Source organism: Geospiza fortis, unplaced genomic scaffold (assembly GCF_000277835.1).
Source record: "Geospiza fortis unplaced genomic scaffold, GeoFor_1.0 scaffold130, whole genome shotgun sequence".
Taxonomy (NCBI): Eukaryota; Metazoa; Chordata; class Aves; order Passeriformes; family Thraupidae; genus Geospiza; species Geospiza fortis.
The window spans coordinates 454,695-476,262 of record NW_005054300.1 but is presented as its reverse complement, the minus strand read 5'-3'; the positions used below and the strand labels follow the sequence as shown (position 1 = coordinate 476,262).

Here is a 21,568-nt window from a genome sequence, read left to right as displayed (position 1 = left end):
GTCCAAAGTCATTCTTCACAGATGTCATTTTATTTCCAAGCAATTGCCCTTGTGCTCCAGTTTCTAAGAATAAAAGGTGAATTCTGGCAGCCTAACATTTCTGAGAAATCCCCAGTAGTGGAAAAGTAGCTATGGGGGGGAGAACAAAGAGGAAGGAAAACTCAGTCACGAGGAACAACTACAAACAGCAAGAGGGACTGTGGATATGAAAAAAAAATATGTCAAAGATGGAAAAACAGGAGTTCTCTGCTGTAAGTACATTTTTGTTATATTTGGTGTTTTTCAAAAAGAAAGTCTGCTTCAGGTTATTTCCCAGCATCAGACAAGTGGCTGTAAGCAGCACCTTCCCTCAAGGTCAGCTAAAACATTGAAATAACCCAGAGCAAATATGTGTGCAGCCTCTCTGGCACCTGGATGAAACATCCTCTGCACAGTGCTCTGGTCACCCTGGGACCTCTCCATCCATTTGTCATTTTAAGCTCTGCCAGTGGCACACACGCTGATGATCCCAAGGCTGGGGTGATCACAGCGTTTGGCACTGCAGCCAGGGGACAGGAGGGTGTCTGTGCCTGCAGCGGGGGGTGGCCGCTGCTGCCATCCCTGGGGGGACCCACACCAGCGACCCACAGGTGCCAGCGGGCTGTGGCACCTCGTGGTGATTGTCCCTGCCTGGCTGCTGGCCCCACAGGTGAGCCCCAAGGAACGGGCTGGGCTCATGAAGGTGTCAGCGCAAAACCAGGCTCCTGCTGTGCTGCAGAGCTCAGTTCCTCAGATGGTCGCTGGGTAGCAGCACAAAGAACAGAATTTCAGCCTTACCTCCCTCGTTCAGGCAATAGATGCGACCAAGAGCAGGGCAGAGAGCCAAGTAAATAACAAGGTCGCAGTAACAAGAGAAATCCAGCCTGCCTTTCTCTGATTAAAGAAGCCCTGCTGAGATAAATGCTCCAATCCATCTCTTCTCTGAAGCAGGAGCTGAAAAGTGGGTCAGATCCTGCTGCTGGCAGTGCTGTACTTGGGGAGGTCTCTGCCAGGAGCTGACAAACGACTGGAGCGATCAGAAAAAAAATCAGCTTTGCTTCTCACAACAGAGTTCACTGAAATCATGGCTTCTGCAAGGAGGAAGATTGTGGTGGACAAGGAGGAGGGGTGAGAGGCAGCAGGAGGCAGCACATGTAGAACCCCACAGCCAGCCCTGGTCTTGCTGAACTCCAAAGTCACCGCTGCCGGCATTTGTGTCCTCGTGTCACCTTTTCCTCCAGGGCATTGCTTGTATCTTCCTCCCTGAGGTGCTGAACTTTCTTCCTCTTCCACCCCTAACAAGCAAGGCAATGTACAGAAGGAAAGGTGAACAAAGTTTAACTGAAATGCCCAAATGGGAAAGCTTAGAGGTTTTTAAAACTGCTTGGTTTATATAAAAACTTATTGGAAACTGGCACAAACAAGTGCCTATCTGCTCTGAGATACCAGAGCAGATGTGGCAGAGTGGAAAAGCCTTTTCCCTGCCAGAGTATTTGCTGGGGATTTGATAACAAGGTGCCATTGTACAACAGTGGGTAAAGGTCCAGAGTAGAAAGGAGAAAGAGAAGAGGCCTCCAGGCAGTGCAGGGCTCTGCCTTTGTGGGCTGCAGCTCCTCCACCAACCCTCCTGCCTGCAGACAGCAGGGAGAGCTGGCTGGATTCAGTGGGCAGGCAGCAGTCAGCTCTCCTGTGCTGTTTTCCTCCTCTGCAAACAGTGACAGACTGTTTTATCCCTTCATTTCTGTTAGAGGCTGAAATCCTAGCTTTTCTCTGCATTGCTGGGGAGAACATTAAATTCAGCATTCCAAATGCACATTTATAACCTGTACCACAATGTGGAAGTACAAGATCTTCAATTTTTAATATTGGTACTGACAAGCTTTCAGTATTTTGTGTGAATTTCATTCATGCTGGTCATAATTCCCACTATACACTAATACTGTGTGGTTCACAAACATTAATAGTGAATTTTTTGCAAACACATTTGGTTTGGAATGGTGGCTATTGAATAAAATTTCAAATTGCATTATTTCACTATAAATCCTTAACACATAAAGCAGCCTGTGACCCACCCTTAAAAGTAATGGTCTTTTTTGTTTTAGTTCTGAAATGAGAAGCAGCTGGTTTTCTGCAGCCAAGGGAGGATGAAATATTTGGGCTGCATTCTCTTGTTTTCAAAACTCACCTGCTGCTTTTTTTTCCTCTACCAAAGAAAACTCAACAAAGGTCATTCAGACACAGAAAACACATCAAAGCAATAACTGCATCTTTACCCTGACATGGAATTAAGTCTCCCAAAGCAGCGTTCAAATTCAAATTCAAAAATTCATGTTCAGTCAAAATCAATCCCTAATTGATTGCATTGTATGAAGGATGTATCTGAAGCCACACTTCCTTAAAAAAGAAAACATACTTAAATGGCAATTTATCCTAAGAACCAAAGCTCATACGAGCAGACAGGTTTGATCAAATAAGAGAAATATCTTTTAACCATGCCAATGGCATCTCAGTTCCTTTCTCCACTCCAAGTTGCTATCAATTGTTGTTTCAATCAAGGTTTAGAGAGATACCAGCACCCTGAAGTTCCCTTTAGCTGCCCCTATGCTTTTATTCTGCAATGTTTCACATGTGCCTTCCCAGCTCCCTCCCCAGGGGTGGCCACAGGCTCTGGGTGCTTTCATTTCTCACAGCCAGCCTGAAACCCAGAGCCAGAGCCAGCACAGCCAGGAGCTGCTCTCCTCATCTCCCCTCTCCCCTCCTGCTACCCTTTTCCAACAGGGTTGCTTTTAGCTCATTTATCTGCCTGTTGGGGTGATATGTAATCAGAGCAGGAGTCCTGATGGGAAATACAAAGTGATCCTTCAGAGGGGCTGCCTTTGGAAGCCAATCAAGCCAGTGCTGCAGCTGCCCCTGTCACTGGCTGTGCCTCCTGCCCTGAGCCCGGCAGCCCCAGACAAACAGGAAGAGCCTCTGGGATGTTCACAGCACATCTTGCTTTAGTGAAATCTGGTAAGATTTGGGTCAGTACAGGCTGACTCCTCCACCCCCTGTCCAGGGGACCCTGGTTTAGTGTTTCTATGGCATCACAGAGGTCTAAGTTCCCTCCACTGACTGGGAAAAGGTGGCACCTTTGCTGTAGTCAGAACCCCCACTCTCAACCAAAATTACAAATGCTTTAATTCATCCATCTCTAATGCCAGCACTGCCCAAAGACTGAAAAAAATTCCAATTCTTCATTAGGAAAAGCAGAGCCAGACTCAAAGTCCTAATTAACATCTGTACAATAACACTGAAACTTGGTTTATCCCAGGTCTGCACTCCCCAAAGGACTTAAACTGCTGAGATCAGAGAGCTGTCCCTTGGAACCACCAAGACAAGGGAAAAAGTCTTGTCACACACCTTCCCACAAAATTCTTGTTAGTTATATTTAGTTTTCCACATCTGTTTGTATGTCCTCCCACTCAACCTAATCCTGTTATTAATTCTCTTTACAATAAAGAGAACAAAAATAATTTATTCCTGGGTTTGGATTCTGAAAACACATTTTTCCATAAAAAGGAGGGAAAGTAAGTAGGTAAGATGGAGATCTCCTACCGTGAAGGTGGATGAAATGCTGTAGAATTCATCCACACACAAAAACCAGAAGGTGGAAGTGCAAATACAAACCAGAGAGGGAGGAATGAAAGCACCCAGTGGGCCAATGCAGGGATACCTACAGCAGAGCAGGGAACTGGAAAAAGCCTCCAGCACTAAAGCCCTTCTCCTTTGCTGACCAAAATGAGCCCATGACCATCTGCTGCACATCAGAGCAGGATTTACTGGGTCTGTCCAGCAGATGCCAGTTTCACCATTCCTGGGGTTAGTTTCAGAAATCAGTTCGCTTTTAAAAGAAAAAAGACCCAATCCCCCATTCTGTGTAACAGGCTAGAAACTGATAGCAGGAGGTCAAGAGCCACAGAGAGGTAACAGGTGCCTCACACTCATCAGGCTGCACTGAAAGTTGAATTTTTTGGGTTCAGAGTTACCAGTGGCACAAACTGAGGGAACTGCAAAAGCAGGAACAGCATCAGCCCAGAGGGAGAGCCCCCCCACCACACACCCACACACCCACACACACACACTCATTCTCTGTAGGAAGTCATTCTTGAAAATGCAATTATGGAAGCAAGGTGTTAGAATTGTGACTAAGATTTGACTCTGAGGTGCTTATTCCAGCTTCTCATAGTCTGTGCAAAAATTAGACAGGAAAAAGACCCTGAAGGACAAAAATAAGCATGCATAATTCCTTAACAATTCAACTGGTAAAAGCAATTGCCTGCCAAATAGTATCCCCAAATTTGCTCTGATTTGTACAAGGCATTCATTCAGGTTTGGTACTTGCAAAAGCCATAAAAGATACTTCTTCACACACCTCCAAAAAGGAGTGTGAAGAAGTATCTTCTTCAAAAAGGAATCCTAGGAATTCTCCTAGAAACACTCCAGTCCAAGACAGTTACCAGTTCTTGTGACAGCCAGCTAGCACTATGCACGATATAAAGCAAAAACTTCAGATTCCTTTAAATGCTTAATGTAAACTGAGGCATTTAACACTGCCTTATGTCAGTGAAATACTCATTCACAATTCTTTGAGTACAAAGAATCTTATTGCCATCAGTTCCTCAGTTATTTCTCTCACAAGACAAATAAAACAAGTGACTACACATTACAGAGCTCATCACTCAGAGACAAGGATCTGCTTATACTTACATTGATCATTAAAAAAATGTTTTTACAACATAAAATAGCACTGAGACAAGCTACTCTGAGGGGCTGGGGAAAGACTCTTTACATGTGATTCCATCCTGGAACTTTGGAACAGTTTTTATTTTAGTGATTAAGTTTTTACTAGTGTGCCTGCATGCACCCACATGCTTCAGTACATAAACACCAGGCAGATGCAGAAAAAGCAGCACTGGATAATCTGGTAGGAATTAGGGCAAAAAATGCAAAGTGAAATTTACCTTTCTGCTGCCAGTGCTAGTATTTGCCTTTCTTGTTTTTCCAGAATTCAGGTGACAAACCTGTATATAGACAACCCTGCAAACCCCAGTGGAGATTCCATGGTGAGGAACCACTTCTGGGCTCTGAACACCTGCTGAGAACTGGCACTGCACAGGACATAGGAGCAACTTCAGACAAGCAACATACACAGCACATCCACCAAAGATACTGCAGACAGCTTGTTCAGGTTAGCAACTGTGGCTCTGAAAGGAAATGCATTTTGCTCAGAAAGAACACAGAAGATATATTCTTTATTTTAAAAAACATCGCTAAAAAAAGGCAAAAAATCTTGAGCAGAATGTAGAAGTGTCTTTTGTAAACAATTGTCTAAAGTACATATGCTGCAGGAGCCCAAGTCAATCTCTCACAAGGTTTTTTTAAACAGTATTTAAATCACAAGAGTCAGTTCTGCCTCATGAAATGAGCTTCTCTGAAGCCTGAGCTGACAGCATGTGACATATGCTTAGTATTGCCTCATTTATTACAATAACTTATTTTCAGAAATTATCCTGGAGACTGTTGAATCCCCAGCATTACACATCTGAGCATCTCCACAACCTGAGGAAAATTAAGAACAGGGGAAAAGGAGCAAGAAAAAAATAACCTAAAATATGAACTTGCAAAAACAGTATGTTGTGGGGAAACAAAAAGTAATAGATACACAAGAAAGCAAGGTGCCTTTTTTTTTCTTTTCCCAAATGTATCATTCTTCAAAGAATGGCAGTTTAGTCCTCCCTAAATAATGCTTCATGGAAAAGGGAGATTAAAACTCATAGGAACTCAATTCCCATTCCAGTCTACTTCCTTTGAAATATACATTCTTCTTTATTTTTGCCTATTGCCCTCGGTCATCCAGTCTCTAAAATGCATTTCCATCAAGCTTCTGTCTCTCCAGTCACCAACATTGACAGTGGGGATGATTTTCTGTGGCTTCAACCACTGAACAAAACGCTTCATTTCCAGGTAACTGCTGTGCTCACTGTAAGGAATTCCTGAAATGAAAACAAATCACAGCCATCTGTCAGGCCACTGAGCTTCCTCAAGCCTTCCAGCTAAGAAATACTTTAGATAAAAGGGTTTTTTTAAATTCCTATTTGGGATCTAAAGTTTATAGTTAAGGTAAAACTACCTCCCTCCCTCCCTCCAATTTTCCCTTCTAGGAAAATTACCTTGCATTAAGTCACCAAGTCATTCATCAGTGCAAGCTAAGCAACATCAGTGACCTGGTTAAAGGGATGTTAAGGGTTTTAGCTCCACCCACCAATAAGAACTGAGAGGAAGACACATTCTCTCAGAAACAAGACACAGAATGAAATCTTGGCTCTGGAACTACACTGCCACCAGCATCAGTCAGGCCAAGACTCCATCCCTGAAGTCTGTACCTCTATCAGGTGAAAGTCTTTATTTGCATGACAAGGACAGGTACAAAATGTATTTAAAAATCTGCATTTATGGTGTTATCAATTACTCATTTCACAGATCTCTCCTGAAGAGATCTGTTCAGTTTCTCAATGAGTTTCCAGAAAAAGCAGCAGTTACAAAATCAGAGTTTCCAGAGTAAAAATAGGAAAAGCATCCACACAAAGCCAAATGCACTGAATCTTTGCTATTCTTATACCATATATAGTGATTTTTCCTCTTGTCTGAGGCTTGATATCCTCCAGAGAAAGGCATGAATCAGAGTAGGTCCATCCCGTAGGTTTGAAAGCTAGAATTTGATCAAAATTCTCAGAAAACTTATTCAAGTGATCTTGTAAGCCCTGTGGAAAAAAAAAAAGCACATATTTAATCCCATTAAATAGCTAATTAGACTAAAGTTTGGCCATTTCATGATGGAGAGGATTCAGACTACATTTTCTTTTCATGTGCTGGCATTTTTTAATTTTAATGAGCATCTACCTTGCAATTATTAATGACAAATATTGAGATTTGCAAAACAACTTGTCCCTTGGGATTTTAATTTCTTCATCTGAATTAGGCACATATGTACAGCTATGCATTACAGATTAGAACACATTAGGAATAATCATTCTTATTCTTATAAACCTTGCTCCACAAATCATTGATTTCTTCCTCTAAACTAGAGGTCAACAGCTGAGTGGAGACAGAAGTTGGTGAAATCCTTCATGGCAAAATCATCACAGAGGTTTTGACACCTGCTTATGCCCACAAGTAACCAGATTTAATTAACCTACCCCAAAAAACTTACAGCAAGCCAGTGCACAAGCTAAGTACTGATCTGAGCACTAAACCATGTTTTACCAGCTCTCCAAGACAGGAAGGAAACCACCTCTCATCTTCTCACTCTAAAAAGGAAATTACCTTGAAAAAATTTCCAAGTATGTACAATCTTATGCCTGCATAAAGTGAAGTCAGTATTGCTTCAAGTTAAAAATAGAAAATCAATTTCATGTGTCCTGTACAAAATCTTACAGGCAAATTCCTAATCTGAAAGCCCTACAAGGTTACAGAACTCAAAATCAAACTTTCTATTAGCAGGAGAGAGAGGAATACAAAATAAAGGCTGATTACAAAGGAGAGTAGAGGGGGATAGATGGGCTGTGATAGAAAATTATCTAACCTGTCAGACACTTGAGAACTCTAAAACAGGGCAGCAGAAAGCTGCCACATTTAACAACACCTTCAGTACAATGTCCAGTAGCAACATTTTAAAAGAATTTTTAAAAACTCTACCACAGAAGACATTTCATTCAGCAACAGGAATTATGGCTCACTGCTGTGACTTTCAACACACAGTGAATGTTCAGTCCTCACTTGATTAAAGGTATAACTGTAGCAGTCTAATTCTCCTTCACACTTCATTTTGGGAGTATTAACATAGATTAGGGTAATGATTCACATATTTTCTCCCCTTGCTATGATGAAATCTAAATATAGTACTTCAAATGCAATTATTATTATATTAACAATGCTAATCTGCTTTTGAGTTTTGTTATAAATCAAGTGTGCAGCAGTCATATTAAGTATGCAATTTCAAGCTTATAAAAAAATTATTTCTGCATTTCAATCACTTTGACTTCTGAAAGTCTCACCTCAATGCCAGTACAAGGCCTTGCTGAGTTAAACAACATGAAAGATTCACAGACCCACAGAACTCAGTTCCCTGGGAAGTTTCCACCACATAGTCAAGTTAGGCAAAAGCCTCAATTTTCGAGTTACAAAAAAATTGTTTGTTGCAAAAGAACCATGCATGCATTTTGGAAAAGATGGCCTCTTTCCCCAAAACAAATGACTGCTGTGTTTGCTCATAACAAGTCCATTTTAAATACACATTCCAATTTCTTCATTTATTGCTTTAGCCAACCTTCGCCCTTTTGAATGGAAAATGTATTTCACTGCTACACCAGCCTCCTTCAATCACCGTGACAGCCTGATATTCAGAGTGTCACTAAAGTCAGCAGGGTACACAAACAGATCCCATAAGATAGGAAAACACTCAAACATGATTAAATATTTAATTTACCACCAGCACTAACACCACTTAAACTCATCTGGCTTATTCAAGAACAGCCATTTGTCAGTACATACAGCAATCCCTGCATTTTACTGGGCTAAAACCAAATACTGTAGTGAAGTACCACATCTCTGGGTTGGTTTTTTTAAAAAATATTTTCTTAGTATATATCAAATGCAAAACTAAGATAAATGATCACATGAACTCATCTTTAAGCATTTAAAATTCCTTTTCAGGGTCCAGGCATGGCTTTTGTCACGCTGGAGATTTGTCAAGAGCCTGCTGGTGTCAGAGGTGAGACCCTGCCTGACACAACTGCCTCCCTTGGGAAGTAAAGCTGCCCTTGAGGATTTCCTCCATCCCCTGAAAGTCCAGCTCTGTCAGTACCCATGCATGCTGGGCCAGGTGACTTAGCTACCCAGAAATCTGCAGAAGAAACTCAAATCAATTCCTGTTTAAGACAGCACAACACACGAAAAATAAATCCATGCATATTTCCATTACTCATTTTCTGCTCCACCACGGAAAACATCATGGAACAAAGTTAAAGCATTAAGATACTAAGTTCCATCTCCTGCAGCTCCATCCAAACCATATAGCCTTTTTTACTCCTTTTTAGGTCAACTCTGACCTCGACTTGTCCTGCAGCTAAATACCATCTTGGTCTGAAGGATTTGCTTGAGATGGCACAGCAGGCCTGAAGCAAAACAGGAAAATTAATCCAAGCCTGTAAGGTATAAACAGCCATGGGTTTTTTTCTTTCTTCCAGGTTACTTTAATCTAAAGCCTGCTGCTTTACCTTACTGCCCTTCAGTATTTTGTCTATTTAGAATAACCTAGGAATTAGTCATCTTTCCAAACAAAGAAATTCCCAGAAAAAATTCTCAACAACAAAACTCAGTGTCTCAAATCTCAACCAAATGCGCATTTGAAATCAACTTAGATGAAATCATGCTTTAAAATTAACTGGTTTACTTGCTTTTGTGACAAATATTAGAGAACTGGTCGTTGGCCATGTTCATAGGCTGCCTCAAAACAGAGGCTCACAAGCAGAAAATCCTTTTAGACTTTTTCTACACTGGACCAGGTAAAAGACAGGCTGAAAACAGGAACTCCATATCACAATATATTAACTGCTAAGAGGACAGATCAGGCAGTCATTACATAAATCTACTTCAAAAAGGCCTGCAAAGAGCAGGTCTTTGAACAAGCCTCACCTTATCTTGTACAAGTACCACATCATGTTTGGAGAAGTTATTCATGTTTAATTGCATTTCATTTTCAATGTATTGCTACATGTCAAAGCCCCACTAAATAAATATGATCTGACAAGAGGTTAAAAAGCACCAAACACAGCACTGGTTGGGAAGAGACAAGAGAATGTTACTAGCACGTTCATCAACAGTCCATTTCCTGAACTTACCTTAAAATTAATTTGCATCATGGGAAGAACATGAAGCAAAGTACCCTTCCAGTCCACACTGATGAGGGAATTGACAGCTGCTGACTCCAAGCACTGCAGGGTTTTGTATTTGTCACGGGACACACTTGCCTTTGAGCCCAGAACTTCAGCAATTGCTTTAGGATTCGTTAGGAAGAAATCAGATAAAGAAAATTGTAAGAGTTCTTTTTTGGCTCGTTTTGGACATAGTCCTGATTACTGTACAAGATAATTTTTACTATTAGAAAAGAAATCCATATTCAACAGGATATAGTGTTTTGTATTCTAACATTAGGAAGAGAATCCTATAATGGGAGTTAAAAACCTTTGTCCCTTACATTTTAGCAGCAGAACTTTGTATGACAATTGGAAAAAGAAGGAAAAGTACCTTGATAAATTCTAAGTCACATTTGTTTGGTAGAGTGTTACTGAGGTCAACTGGTATTTATTCCAAAGATGCCAGAAACATGCAGTTTTTGGAACAGGTGACAAACAGCACACACTGAAGACAGACTAAATTTCAGTGAGAGTAAGTTTTGTATTGATGATTTTAAATATGCACAAATGGTGCATATCTGCCTGCTCTGAAGCAGACATTTGGGCAATCATGTTGGTTCCTGGTGCTGTAACTGAGTGAAGCATAGCACACAAGATCTTCACTTAGTCAGAAAAGATATATAATATAAACTGGAAGGAAAAGCTTAAAATAGAAGTCTAGTCTAAGAATAACATCCCTTTGCTGTTTCTTGAAATTATTAACAACAAAAATGTCATAAAGACCTCATTTATTTATTTTTTAATTACTCTTAGCAATTTTCTCACCACAGTCAATTAAAGAGGTTCATACAGTTAGTATATAAACTGGCCACATGTATATTCAGTGTGGGGGGAAGGTTGTAAACATGGTAGAACACTATTTCTTTCAGAAAGTTAAAACTTATTGATTAGGAAACTTAAAAAATAGCAGGAGGATTATGAAATACATTTAATTTCTTTACACTATATCTGAACATTCAGACTAAACAACCTTTTATGCGTTCAAGAAAGCCATCTTGTAACACCAAATTAGACATTAAATTAGTTATTTGATCCAATACACTTCTTTTACATACCTAAGAAAACTTTTTCTTTTCCAATGGAGTAAGTGCCACAGACAACTAGAGTTCGTGGGTTTAAAGTCACTGTCTCAAAGGCAATGTTGACAGCAAACTGGATAACCTCTTGTTGGGCAGGGAAAGTGTACTCAGGGCTACAATATCTGGGGCAGGGAAACAAAATATATCACTTTGTTACGAAAGATAAAAGACATCTGAAATTGCCATGAAGGCCCTCAAAACTCCATGTACTCAGGAAGTGAAAAAGACATTACTCTTCTATAAAATAGCACTCTGTTAGAAACACTGAGGTGCCCAGATGCAATTGTTGCAACAAAAACCACACTGAGCATATATCAGTGTTTTCTCTACAATTATTCACTGTCTGGTACTGAATTCTACATTTTGTTCTTCATAAATACCAAGTGCTCTTGCAAGCTTGATATTTCTGTCACGTCCTGATTATATCCTTATATCTATTTTTTGTCATACACACAAACCATAATGTAAGTCATTACTCATTCACAGAAACATAGGGAGCAGAAATGAAAGTCTGCAGCTGGGCATTAGTCATCATTCACACAAAACCAATTTTATATAAATGAATCAGAGGAAGGTCTGATGAAAACTCCCAAAACTGATTCAGCCTTTTGGCATTCTTTCACCTTTGAATTCCTTCACACTTCTTTTTATAATAGAGTTGAATCCATTGAAAACTAGTGTTCCATAAACCGGAACATTTAATGCATGAGTTTTCACACCCTGAATTTAATACCACTTATAAATAATGTGGTGACCTGAGCAAATACTTCGGCCTCTTTTCCACCACCCACTTTCATTCTCTAATGTAACAGCATAACCAATGAATGAACAAGCTAACATGTTTTTAATAAATCTCTGCTTTTATTGAACACTAAATAGAGGTAAAAAGTGTTATCACAGCAATGTAATTTAAAATTACATTTATTTGGTTCAAAGCCTTACTAAACTGAAAAGACTAAGAATAAGCAATTAAAAAAAATCAATTTCCAGCCAACTCACGTGGTATCAAGGTAAAGGGTGTGGACTTTCTGGCCCATCAGAGCAGGGTAGCGCTCCATGGAAGGGTCTGCTCTGAAGTCCCCTGTGTGCAGAATAACAGCCCCACTTGGCAGGTAGAAAAGGATCATTGCTGCACCTGGACAACTGAAACAAGCAAACAAACAAAAAAGCCCCACACAAATTATGCCAGCTCTCTATACTGATAAACTACTTTAAGAGATAGACCACCCTTCAGCAGTAGAAGCACAGACAGAATAGCATTTTAGATCATAGATACTATGCAGACTAATTTAGCTAGAAATTCCTGATTTCTAAAGGAATTCTGCAGCTAATCCTATGGCCACACACAAACTTGAGTTCTCACCTGAGATGGAAAGAAGAAAAAAACCCACATCAACAGTAAAGCAATCAAACATTAACTGCCTCTTTGGGATACCCCACCTTCCAGGCATGGCACAGATCCTGCCTCAGCTGCAATCATTCTATTATTTGATTCAAAGGGGAAACAGCACACCAAAGAGAAGCAGCATTCTTGTTCAAGACAAACAGAATCATATTGCTGCAGATTCATCTTCCTTCCTGCAGAACTTACTGGAGCGTTTTTTTAAATTCTATTTGCAGATTTTAAATGTTGTTCTAGATCTAGAAGTCCCTGGTTATAAATACAACTCCCTTACTGGTGACAGTAAATCCACTGTGCCTTCTGCAGCTGCTTGCCAAAGCTTTCTGAAGGGCAAGACTGGAAAACCTGAGTGGGACTATTTTAGATATCAGTCACCTGCAAAGGGTAAATGAAATCTCAAAAAAAGAAAAACTGGCATGAAACAAAGTTAAAAGGACAGAATTGGTGAACTCTTCAAGAAGCTGAACTTTGTAGCTGAGGTACGTACAGGTTTTAAATTGGAGCAGAGAATCAGAGGGACAAACAGGAAAAATGAGAAGTATACAAATTACATAAGCAACAAGGCTTCCTTCATTCCTAGAGAGGGTTCTCAGAGGACTTAATGGAGTTTTATCGCTTCAAGTATAAACAAATCCTACACCAAGCAATGTTCAAACCAGCTGTGACACAGTCCTGCATTTCAATGTATGTACTGCACAGAATGGAGTCTTCCTCTAGCCCATGGCCAAAAAAAGCACCAAGAGGCAGAACAAGAGCACAGGACTAAAAGTCAGGTGCTGCTGAACTTTAAATCCAGCATTACCACATAGTGCCAGTCTAACAGGCAAAATCACACCCTTTATCACCAAATTCAGTAGAAATCTTGTCCAGATTTCAACAGGCTTTTCTTCAAAGTTCAATTTTCAAAATGTTACCTAGGTTATGTCTCTCACAGGATCCAAAGTACCACATTTTATTTTAGCTCAGGATTTCCCTATCATCCGTTCAAGGTACAGAAACCTAATCTGTCTGATAACCAAATCTACTAGGCTCCCAACCAGACACCAAAAACCAGGAAGTGTTCAGACCACTAGAAAATCATTCAACCTCTCAAGCAAAAATTACGGAGCTACATGTTGTTAACACAACATACAGAAAAAAAGTTTAAATTAAATTCAAAAACAACCTCTGTTTCATTTTTGGAGATAACTCATCTATTTCAAAAGCTAACTACCTGTAAGAAATTTTCCACAAGGAATGCAGTGATACCTACTGATTGGCATCGAGCAACAGCACTTTGATCCCACTGACCACACACGGCGTGTCCATGGGCAGCACGTGGACATACTGCTCCTGGACCCGGAGCTTGCTCTTCACCAGATTGCCAGTTATCTGCAACACAGACAGGATTTAAAACAGGAACAAAGTCTGAAAGAAGCATTGTTTTGCTTTAGAAACAAAAGCTCTCAAAGCCAGACTGGCTTAGAGAGAAACTATAAGGCCCTGGGCGTAGCCAAGCCTTTCAGCAGCATTGCACCTCTGAAAAGCAGACTGAGAAAAGCTGTCTTCTTTTAGAAGCCTGTCAACAGGCTATAGTAAACTTTTAAAAGCCTGTCAACAGGCTCTGGATTGGAATCAGAGAGGAGGCAAACAAGGGGGAAGAAGATCTGTTGCACACTATCAAGTCAAGAGAAAGAGGTGGGTAAAACCTTCTTTAACCAAGTGAAGAACTTTCCAGGTACAGGGCCCTGGACCTTATCAAGGAGAGCAGCAGTCACTCCAACTGCAAGGGCAACACAGGACACAAGCATTCCAGGAAACTTCCAGAATGAACCATAAACAGGTTTTTTTTGATGCAAGCTCTGGATATGTTGATTAGGCAAGGTGCCCTACCATGTTACAAGTAAAGAAGAGCTGGTTGGACCTACAACAGCTAATGGCAGTCGTGGCCATTCAGCAGCCCAAAGTACAGGACACAAAGCATCAGTCTGAAATAATTCCACTTGCTTAACGTGGAAAAGAGATGGCTCATGCAGAATCTATTTCAGACTTCCATCACTGAAATAGTTTAGAGAAAATGGAGCCAGATTCTTCATGATGCACACATACAAGTTGCAAAAACAAAAATTTCAAATGTATTATCAGGGAAAAAAAAAACCCAAACCAGAAAAAGTAAGCACTGCTACAGGTTGCAAGGAGACGTAGTAAAATCTGGCCAATGCTCAAAATTTGACTGACAAAAAGAGTCCCTGCAGTCTGATCTAACTTTGAAGGTAGACACACACTGTGCAGAAGATAGGTCTATGTGACCTGTACAGATCCTTTTTAAACCTGATTTTTTTCATGATACCTAGGGAGGGAATTTTCACTAATCCTCTAGATCGGTCAAATCAAGGTAAGGATTTCTCACAAACAAAATGCACTTTCCCCTGTACATATCCACTAACCCAATAAAGGACCTCAACCACTGATCTTCTCCTTACTTTCATCAGTACAAAAGTGAGTACAGCTGCATAAGGATATGATGGCATCTAGTAATCTTGAAAAGCCTTACCTTATTACAGTAGATTGGAAACCTGAAGTTTTTTGTCAGTCCACTGTAGTGGTCAGAGTGAAAATGAGTAAGGAAATAAGCTGTGCAGCCTTCAATTTCCCCATACTGGAAGGCATCAACTGTAAAACCAGTTCCTACAGCAAAGAGGGAAGAGAAGCCAGCCAGTGAACATGCAAAGTTCAAAACCAATTTCTAATCAGATGTTGTTTTTGTTTTTTTCTTTCTTCCCAGTTAAAAGGTAATAGTTATTCTGCTTACAACTGAAGGAGCCATTTAAAGATTAATGTGTTTTGTGTATCAGTCAGCAGTGGCAAAAAGAGATTTTCACAAACTAAAAATTATCACAAACTGCTCACAAAGGCCCCCCAAATATGTTGTTCAGCTGCCCTCTTATACAGATGGCAACTAGTTAAGCAAATAAGACACATTTATCTGCATTCAACTGGTATTTTTGGAAGTTTTTGGAAGATTGAAATCTAATATTAATATTTTAACACTAAACAGGTAACTGCAGCTTAACAGAACTGCATTTTGCAATCAAACTGCAATTCTTCAATTATCCTAGAGTTAATATTTCTCTTAAAGCATGCAATAACATAATTATTAAGCAAGCAACCTGGGGTTTTCAAATCTCTCTGCTGAGATGAAATGTGCCTGACTTTTTGTACGCTTTCAGTGTTTGTATAAAGATGTTGCATAAAGACAGATGTATAGAAGACAACCTTCTCTCTGCAGATACTTCTTTTAAATGCAAACATGCTGATAAACAGTCCTTTTCCATTGGGTTATACTTTCTTAAAACCACCAAATAGTGCACAGAACTAATTCAGCTGGTGGCTCTCATATTTTTCATTTTATGTTACACAATTTTCCCAAATTTCCCATTTTTCTAGGAGAACTAGAAAGAGTTCCACTTAATTGAGGCTAGAACTTCAAGTCAAAAAACCATAGCAGTCTGATCTAAGTAAAAATCCTTAACCAAAAATCCCTCAAGTGTTTGAGAGTAACCAGATTCAAAACTAATTTTAGTGGTGTGAGCATCTGAAGCTGAGCATCTGAAGGTGCTGAACCATCATCCTTTAAATTACCTAATTGCTTGAGGAGACTGAGAAATTCTTGGTTGTCTTCTTTACTAAACTCTTCTGCTGTTTTCTTTCTTTGTTTTCATAGTTAAAATAAATAATATTTCTATTACTATTGAAGCTCAAATGCAAAATCATACTCAATTATTTAATCTTAGTGTTAAGGAAATGATTGCTACTGACAACACTATTTTCAGGCACAACTGAAGCAATGCAAAAAATTAATTTCAGGAATTAGGAGTGTGCATTAACCAGATATATTTTAAAAATAATTTAAGAAAGTAGTAATCAAGAGTAAAAATACTGAAGTCTAAAATTAGGACAAAACCACAACATTCCAGCCAAAATACATTAACCTCTATGAAAAACCAAGTTACCTCTCACCTGGTATTTTCTTGTAGAAGGGGCAGTGTTTTTTTCTTGGTTCTTCACCTGTAGTAGGTAATTCTTTAAATTTTTTTCTCCACCTTCGTTGGCCACCAGAAGGTACATCTGCAATGGCTTCATTTTTACTAGAACTTTCTGTAACTGCTTCCACATCTCCCACAGACCCCTCAGCCTTCCTTTTTTGCTGTCTGGGCCTCTTTCCATTAGGAGACACAGAGGCAGGCATCTGCTTTTTCTCCTTCAAACACGCCTCTCCTTTGCGTTCCTCCTTTGCTTTGGGTTTTAACCCAAAGAAAACACCAATGTCCATTTGTTTAAGTTCTTTGGCAGGACTGGATTTGGTGTTCACAGTTGCTAATGAAAGAGATGGCACTGATTTAGAAGAGATGGGGCTGGGAAAGCACACAGCAGCTGCACTAAGATTTCCCTTTTTCTCCACTGCTGTCTGCAAACTCTCCTGGTGAGCTGTTTTTCCAATGGCACTGGCAGTCATTTTATTTGTACCACTTAAAACGTTACTTGGCTCCCTCAAACCATTACTCTTCTGTGTCAGAAGAGAGCCAGCATCTTCTCTGTCTAGCAGTGATGATGTCCCAGTAAAACTCACATATGCAGAACCCAGAGCACAAGCACCAGCATCTTCTGACTCTGTGGCTCCTGCTTTGGCAGCAGAGGAAATCAATTCTGGCTGTTCAGCCTCCCTGTAACTACAAGCAGAAGAGGATCCACTGGCTACCACCCCTTGCTGAGGATCTAGATGGTTCAGTGTGTTTTCTTCCCCACAGAGGTTTTTTTTAGTTATGAAATTTTCCATTTTTGCATGCTCATACTGAGGTTTCCTCTGTAAAAGAAGTCCATCAAATGTTTTAAATGCCTCAGAATTGGAGTCTTCTTCTGAGTTCTGCACTTCGAATAATTTATTCTGTGATACTTTTTCCTCCTCTTCCTCTTCACTTTCCTCAAATGTACTTAGTGGTGAGTAAGAAATTCCATAGTCATTGAAATCCACTCCTGACTGTAGCAGACTTGGCTGACTTGTATCTTTCTCCACATACAGATGATTTCCTGTCTCACTTTCTTGAGAGGATGCAAAATCAAAAAATTCAAATTTACAATGATTATCTGGCATCTCTGGATGCTGAAGTGTCTGCTGAGGTTTTTCAACACCTGCAAAAAAGGAAGTACTTCCACTAATTATATTTAGAGACTTCATTTTTGGTGAATTCCGTACCATTGATGCACCATCATCGTTTGGAGAGTGCTTTATTTCAGTAGAGGGTTTCTCATTCCCTGAGGTTTCCTCTGCATAACTTGGGGAGCAGCTGAGCTTTGCAGCAGTAGAACCTGTCATCTTCATGTCCACAGTGGTTCCCAAAGGGTTTACAAGGTACTCCCCTGCCCTGTTTGCTGCAAGCAGAAAATGGCTGTAACGCTTGTAGTGGGATGGAATGGTGGAGGTGCACTGCAGACCATCAGGACACTCTGTGGAAAGAGTCAAACAAAGGAGCAATGTTAACACCTTTGCAAGTACAGCTGGCACAGTTAAAATAAAAATCTCATGTGACAAGACTTTTAGGAGCTTTTTCCTATAAACACAGCTGCTTGAGGACAGAAAGCACAAATAAAAAGTAATTTTCAAGCCACCAAGACCTCTTGCTCTGAGCTGAGCAGTGAGAAGCTTCCAGCCTAAAACCAAACAGCTGCTGCTCACACAGCACTATGCCTGAATTATACAGCCCATTAAAAAGAATACTTGACCCCATTTCAATGCTGTGCTCCTGTAATCACATGGCTTCTGGTTTAGAATTGTCTGACATTCAAGCAAAAAGCTCAAAGTAGCACCAGAAAGAGCCACTACACTTCAAATGTAAGTAACAAATAAATAAACTAAACCTCAATTCTGAATTAACCTGAAATTCCATTTTAAATTGATTGATATAACACACTAAGAAAAAAAAAAAGAAAAAAGTTGTGCATTTACCTATATGAAGAAAACATTCAGTGTTGAGATGCTAGGGAAAAAAAAATCCATAGCACTTTCCTAGGCCTTTCCCAGCAACAATTTGCCAGCCTAACTTTTCAGGCTTTTAAAGTGAATGCATAAACCCACCAGAAGGATTTTGCACCTGTTAATTAAAGGAGTAAGACAGAAATGAGGTGTTAAAACACCTGCCTTAAATTAAAAGCACTGCCAAAATCAGCATGAAAAGACTTACATGTCATTGTTCCAAAGAAGAAACTCAAGGAAGGTTATCAAAATATAACAAGTTGGTTGCATTACCTAAAACAGCCTTTACCTATGTTTCATGACTGTATGCTTTCTGTTTTACAAAAGTTATGAGGTGTATTAAGGACATAAATTGGATACCTGAATCTGTTTAGCTATGGTATTTCCCCATGAAACTAGAATTTGGAATGTGTCAGTTTTATTCTTCTTGTACAGAGCTCAAAAGAAAACAGGTGTCTTATGATACAGGAATGTTCGTCTCCATTTCTATATAAAATTTCTAAACTATAGTGGGCCACAAGTTAACATTTCAAGTAAATTGGCACATTTCAGCTTCCAAATGTCCATAGACAACTGAACAAATCACATGAATACAAGATAATAAAATTTATACCTGAGGAGATAGAAGCTTCATGTCAAAAGTAGCACTCAAGTGCCTGAAGGTTCTTTCCTGACACTCTCATTGTAACAGGTTTCATTATTTTAAATATGCACCTTCAGTTTGTTGAATGAAATACTAGAACTTGATAAACAGCCATGAAACTTTCTCAGAGTTTTGAGATTAGATTCAGAAATGAGATTTCCATGTTTTTCACAAAGAAGCAAAAATTTTGTATAAAAAAAGGACTGATCAGTAACAACATAATAAAACATGATAAAAATCATACCAACTACCATTTCAGATCTTGAGCTGAACATAAAAATGAGGTTTACAACAACATTTCATGAGAAGTTTGTCAAGTTTTCTCTGAAGGCTTTTTTCTTATTCTATTCATACCTTTTTCAATGGGTCCTGGAGTTTCCAAACATTCATAGACGTGCCACTGAGGTGTCTGGACCAAGAGCAAAGAGAAGGGCATCTGGCAGCTGGGACAGAATCCATCGTGAACGGGCTTTGCACTTTGTGAGCTCTGCTCTGCCAGGCTGCCCACACTGTCCTGGGAGTGCACACTACTGTCTTCTTGACATTCATCCCCATCCTGACCTGCCCCTGAGCTCTGCTTGGCTTTCTGAGGTGTACCAGTTTTTGCTGTCGATTTCTTTTTTCCATTTCTCCTTCTTTTTGGCCTGCCCTTGCCAACACTTACTTCCTGCACAGGAGTGGAGATGCTCTGTGAGTTACTCTGATGCTTTCGCTTCCTAATGGACTGGTACTCCCAAATGTCCTCTTCCAATAAAGCATCTTCAGACATGTCAACACATTAAATATTCCCCTTTCTTCTAAGCAACAGTTCACAAAGCTGCCTTTCCTCCCACTAGTATATCTTCTCTTCCCTCCACTCTTCACTATCTGAGGAAAAGCTCCAGAAGCCCATGTTAAAAAAGCAACACTGGCCCACAAACCAAGCAGCAGTCCCTGACGGGACAGGAGCATGGTGGATCCTATCCCAAAAATAATTCAACGAGCCTCTCTTTGTAGATTTGCAATTCCTCCTGTTACACAGGGCCCGACTCTGCAAATCCTTGTGCAGCCATTTCCTGCCGCTTCTCCCCAGCATCGTCAGCTCCACCCGGCCTCGGCGGGGGCAGGAAGATTTTAAAGATTCCTGCCCGAGCAGCAAAAATTTAAAAAAAAAAAAACAAAACGAGAAAGAATTCAGCTACGGGATCATCATCGGGGGGTCCCGGGATGCTCCTCCGGATTGTCCCACCGGAGTGCCCTGTGATGCTCCTCCAGAGGGTCCCGGTGCTGCTCCGCGGTGTGTCCCAGTACCTCCCTGCTCCCTGGGATGTCCCCGGAGTGTCCGGAATATCCGCAGGGATGTGCCGGCGCTCCCGAATGTCCCGGGATGTCCCCTGGGATGTCCCGGTGCTCCCGAATATCCCGGGATGTTCCCTGGGATGTCCTGGTGCTCCCGAATGTCCCGGGATATTCCCTGGATTGCCCCGGTGCTCCCGAATGTCCCCGGATGTCCCCTGGGATGCCCCGGTGCTCCCGAATATCCCGGGATGTTCGCGCCGGGCCCCGGGGCGGGCGCCTCCTCGGCCGTTTGCCGCCGTGGCCGCGCATTCGCTTCCGCAGGTTCGTTACTGGGGCTGTCGCTCAACTGCTCCGCTTCTCCCATATATGCCCCTCAAAAAAGCCCCAAATCCCACCATTTAAATTACTGGAGCCTGGTTTCGACTTTTTCCGGTGCTGCTCAATTTTTTGCATCTTAAAAACGGTGAAGCAGCCGGGCGGGAAGCACGGGCTGTGTTGAATCTGCTGCGCGGGAATCTCCACCGCGGGCTCCCTCTGGGAATGTGCTGCTGCGGAAACCAAGGATACGTAAAAACACGGCATACGTGAGGAGTTCCGGCTTTGAGACGGACGACTTATTGCGTGTCTGTACTTTGTGCTTTATTTTCTTCTTGAGTCGCGGTTTTCCGCGCTGGCGCCGCGGGCGGTGCCGAATGTGCGGCGGTGAAGCGCCAGGCCGGAGAAATGTTAAGAGAAAGCTTTTCAGCTTAAAGACTCACTTTGAAATGTCAGCATTTATTTCCCACCCTTTCATATTTTCCTTAGAGACTCATTTTGCTGATCTAAAAACCAAAATACAGTGTCATGCAAATGGAATGGTTCACACAGAAGGTGAGCAGTGAGGGAGCTGTGCCATGGCTATGGCTTCAGCAAAGCCCTCAAGCTCTTGCTCAACGTCCTTCACCATGAAGGATGACAGTATTCCTGTCACTGGAGCTGGAGCGCAGCGAGGAGCATAGTGCAGGGTCGCTGACAGTTAGCAATTGCGCATGCGTGGCTTAGGTCACTGGCTCAGCGTGGAGAGACTGGATCGGGACCGGGCGCGTGCTTGTCGCGTGCCAGTCGCGTGCCGGTCGCGTGCCGGTC

General features: G+C 41.1%; 2 protein-coding genes across 2 annotated transcripts in view; one reads left to right on the top strand and one right to left on the bottom strand.

Moving 5' to 3' along the window:
- Nucleotides 1–5,276: 5,276 nt before the first annotated feature.
- Nucleotides 5,277–20,198, bottom strand: DCLRE1A (DNA cross-link repair 1A). Its single transcript, XM_005416367.2, has 9 exons — nt 19,520–20,198; nt 16,512–17,996; nt 15,046–15,179; nt 13,765–13,883; nt 12,110–12,253; nt 11,087–11,232; nt 9,957–10,111; nt 6,677–6,818; nt 5,277–6,050 (listed from the first exon to the last, which is right to left on the bottom strand). Exons 1-9 carry the CDS (start codon nt 19,932–19,934, stop codon nt 5,884–5,886), a joined length of 2,907 nt encoding a protein of 968 aa, XP_005416424.1. The 5' UTR covers nt 19,935–20,198; the 3' UTR covers nt 5,277–5,883.
- A 493-nt stretch (nt 20,199–20,691) lies between these two features.
- Nucleotides 20,692–21,568, top strand: part of NHLRC2 (NHL repeat containing 2) — a 27,671-nt gene continuing 26,794 nt past the window's right edge. The window contains exon 1 of the mRNA XM_014308882.2: nt 20,692–20,764. Coding sequence (XP_014164357.1) covers nt 20,692–20,764 — 73 coding nt within the window. The remainder of the gene's footprint in view (nt 20,765–21,568) is intronic.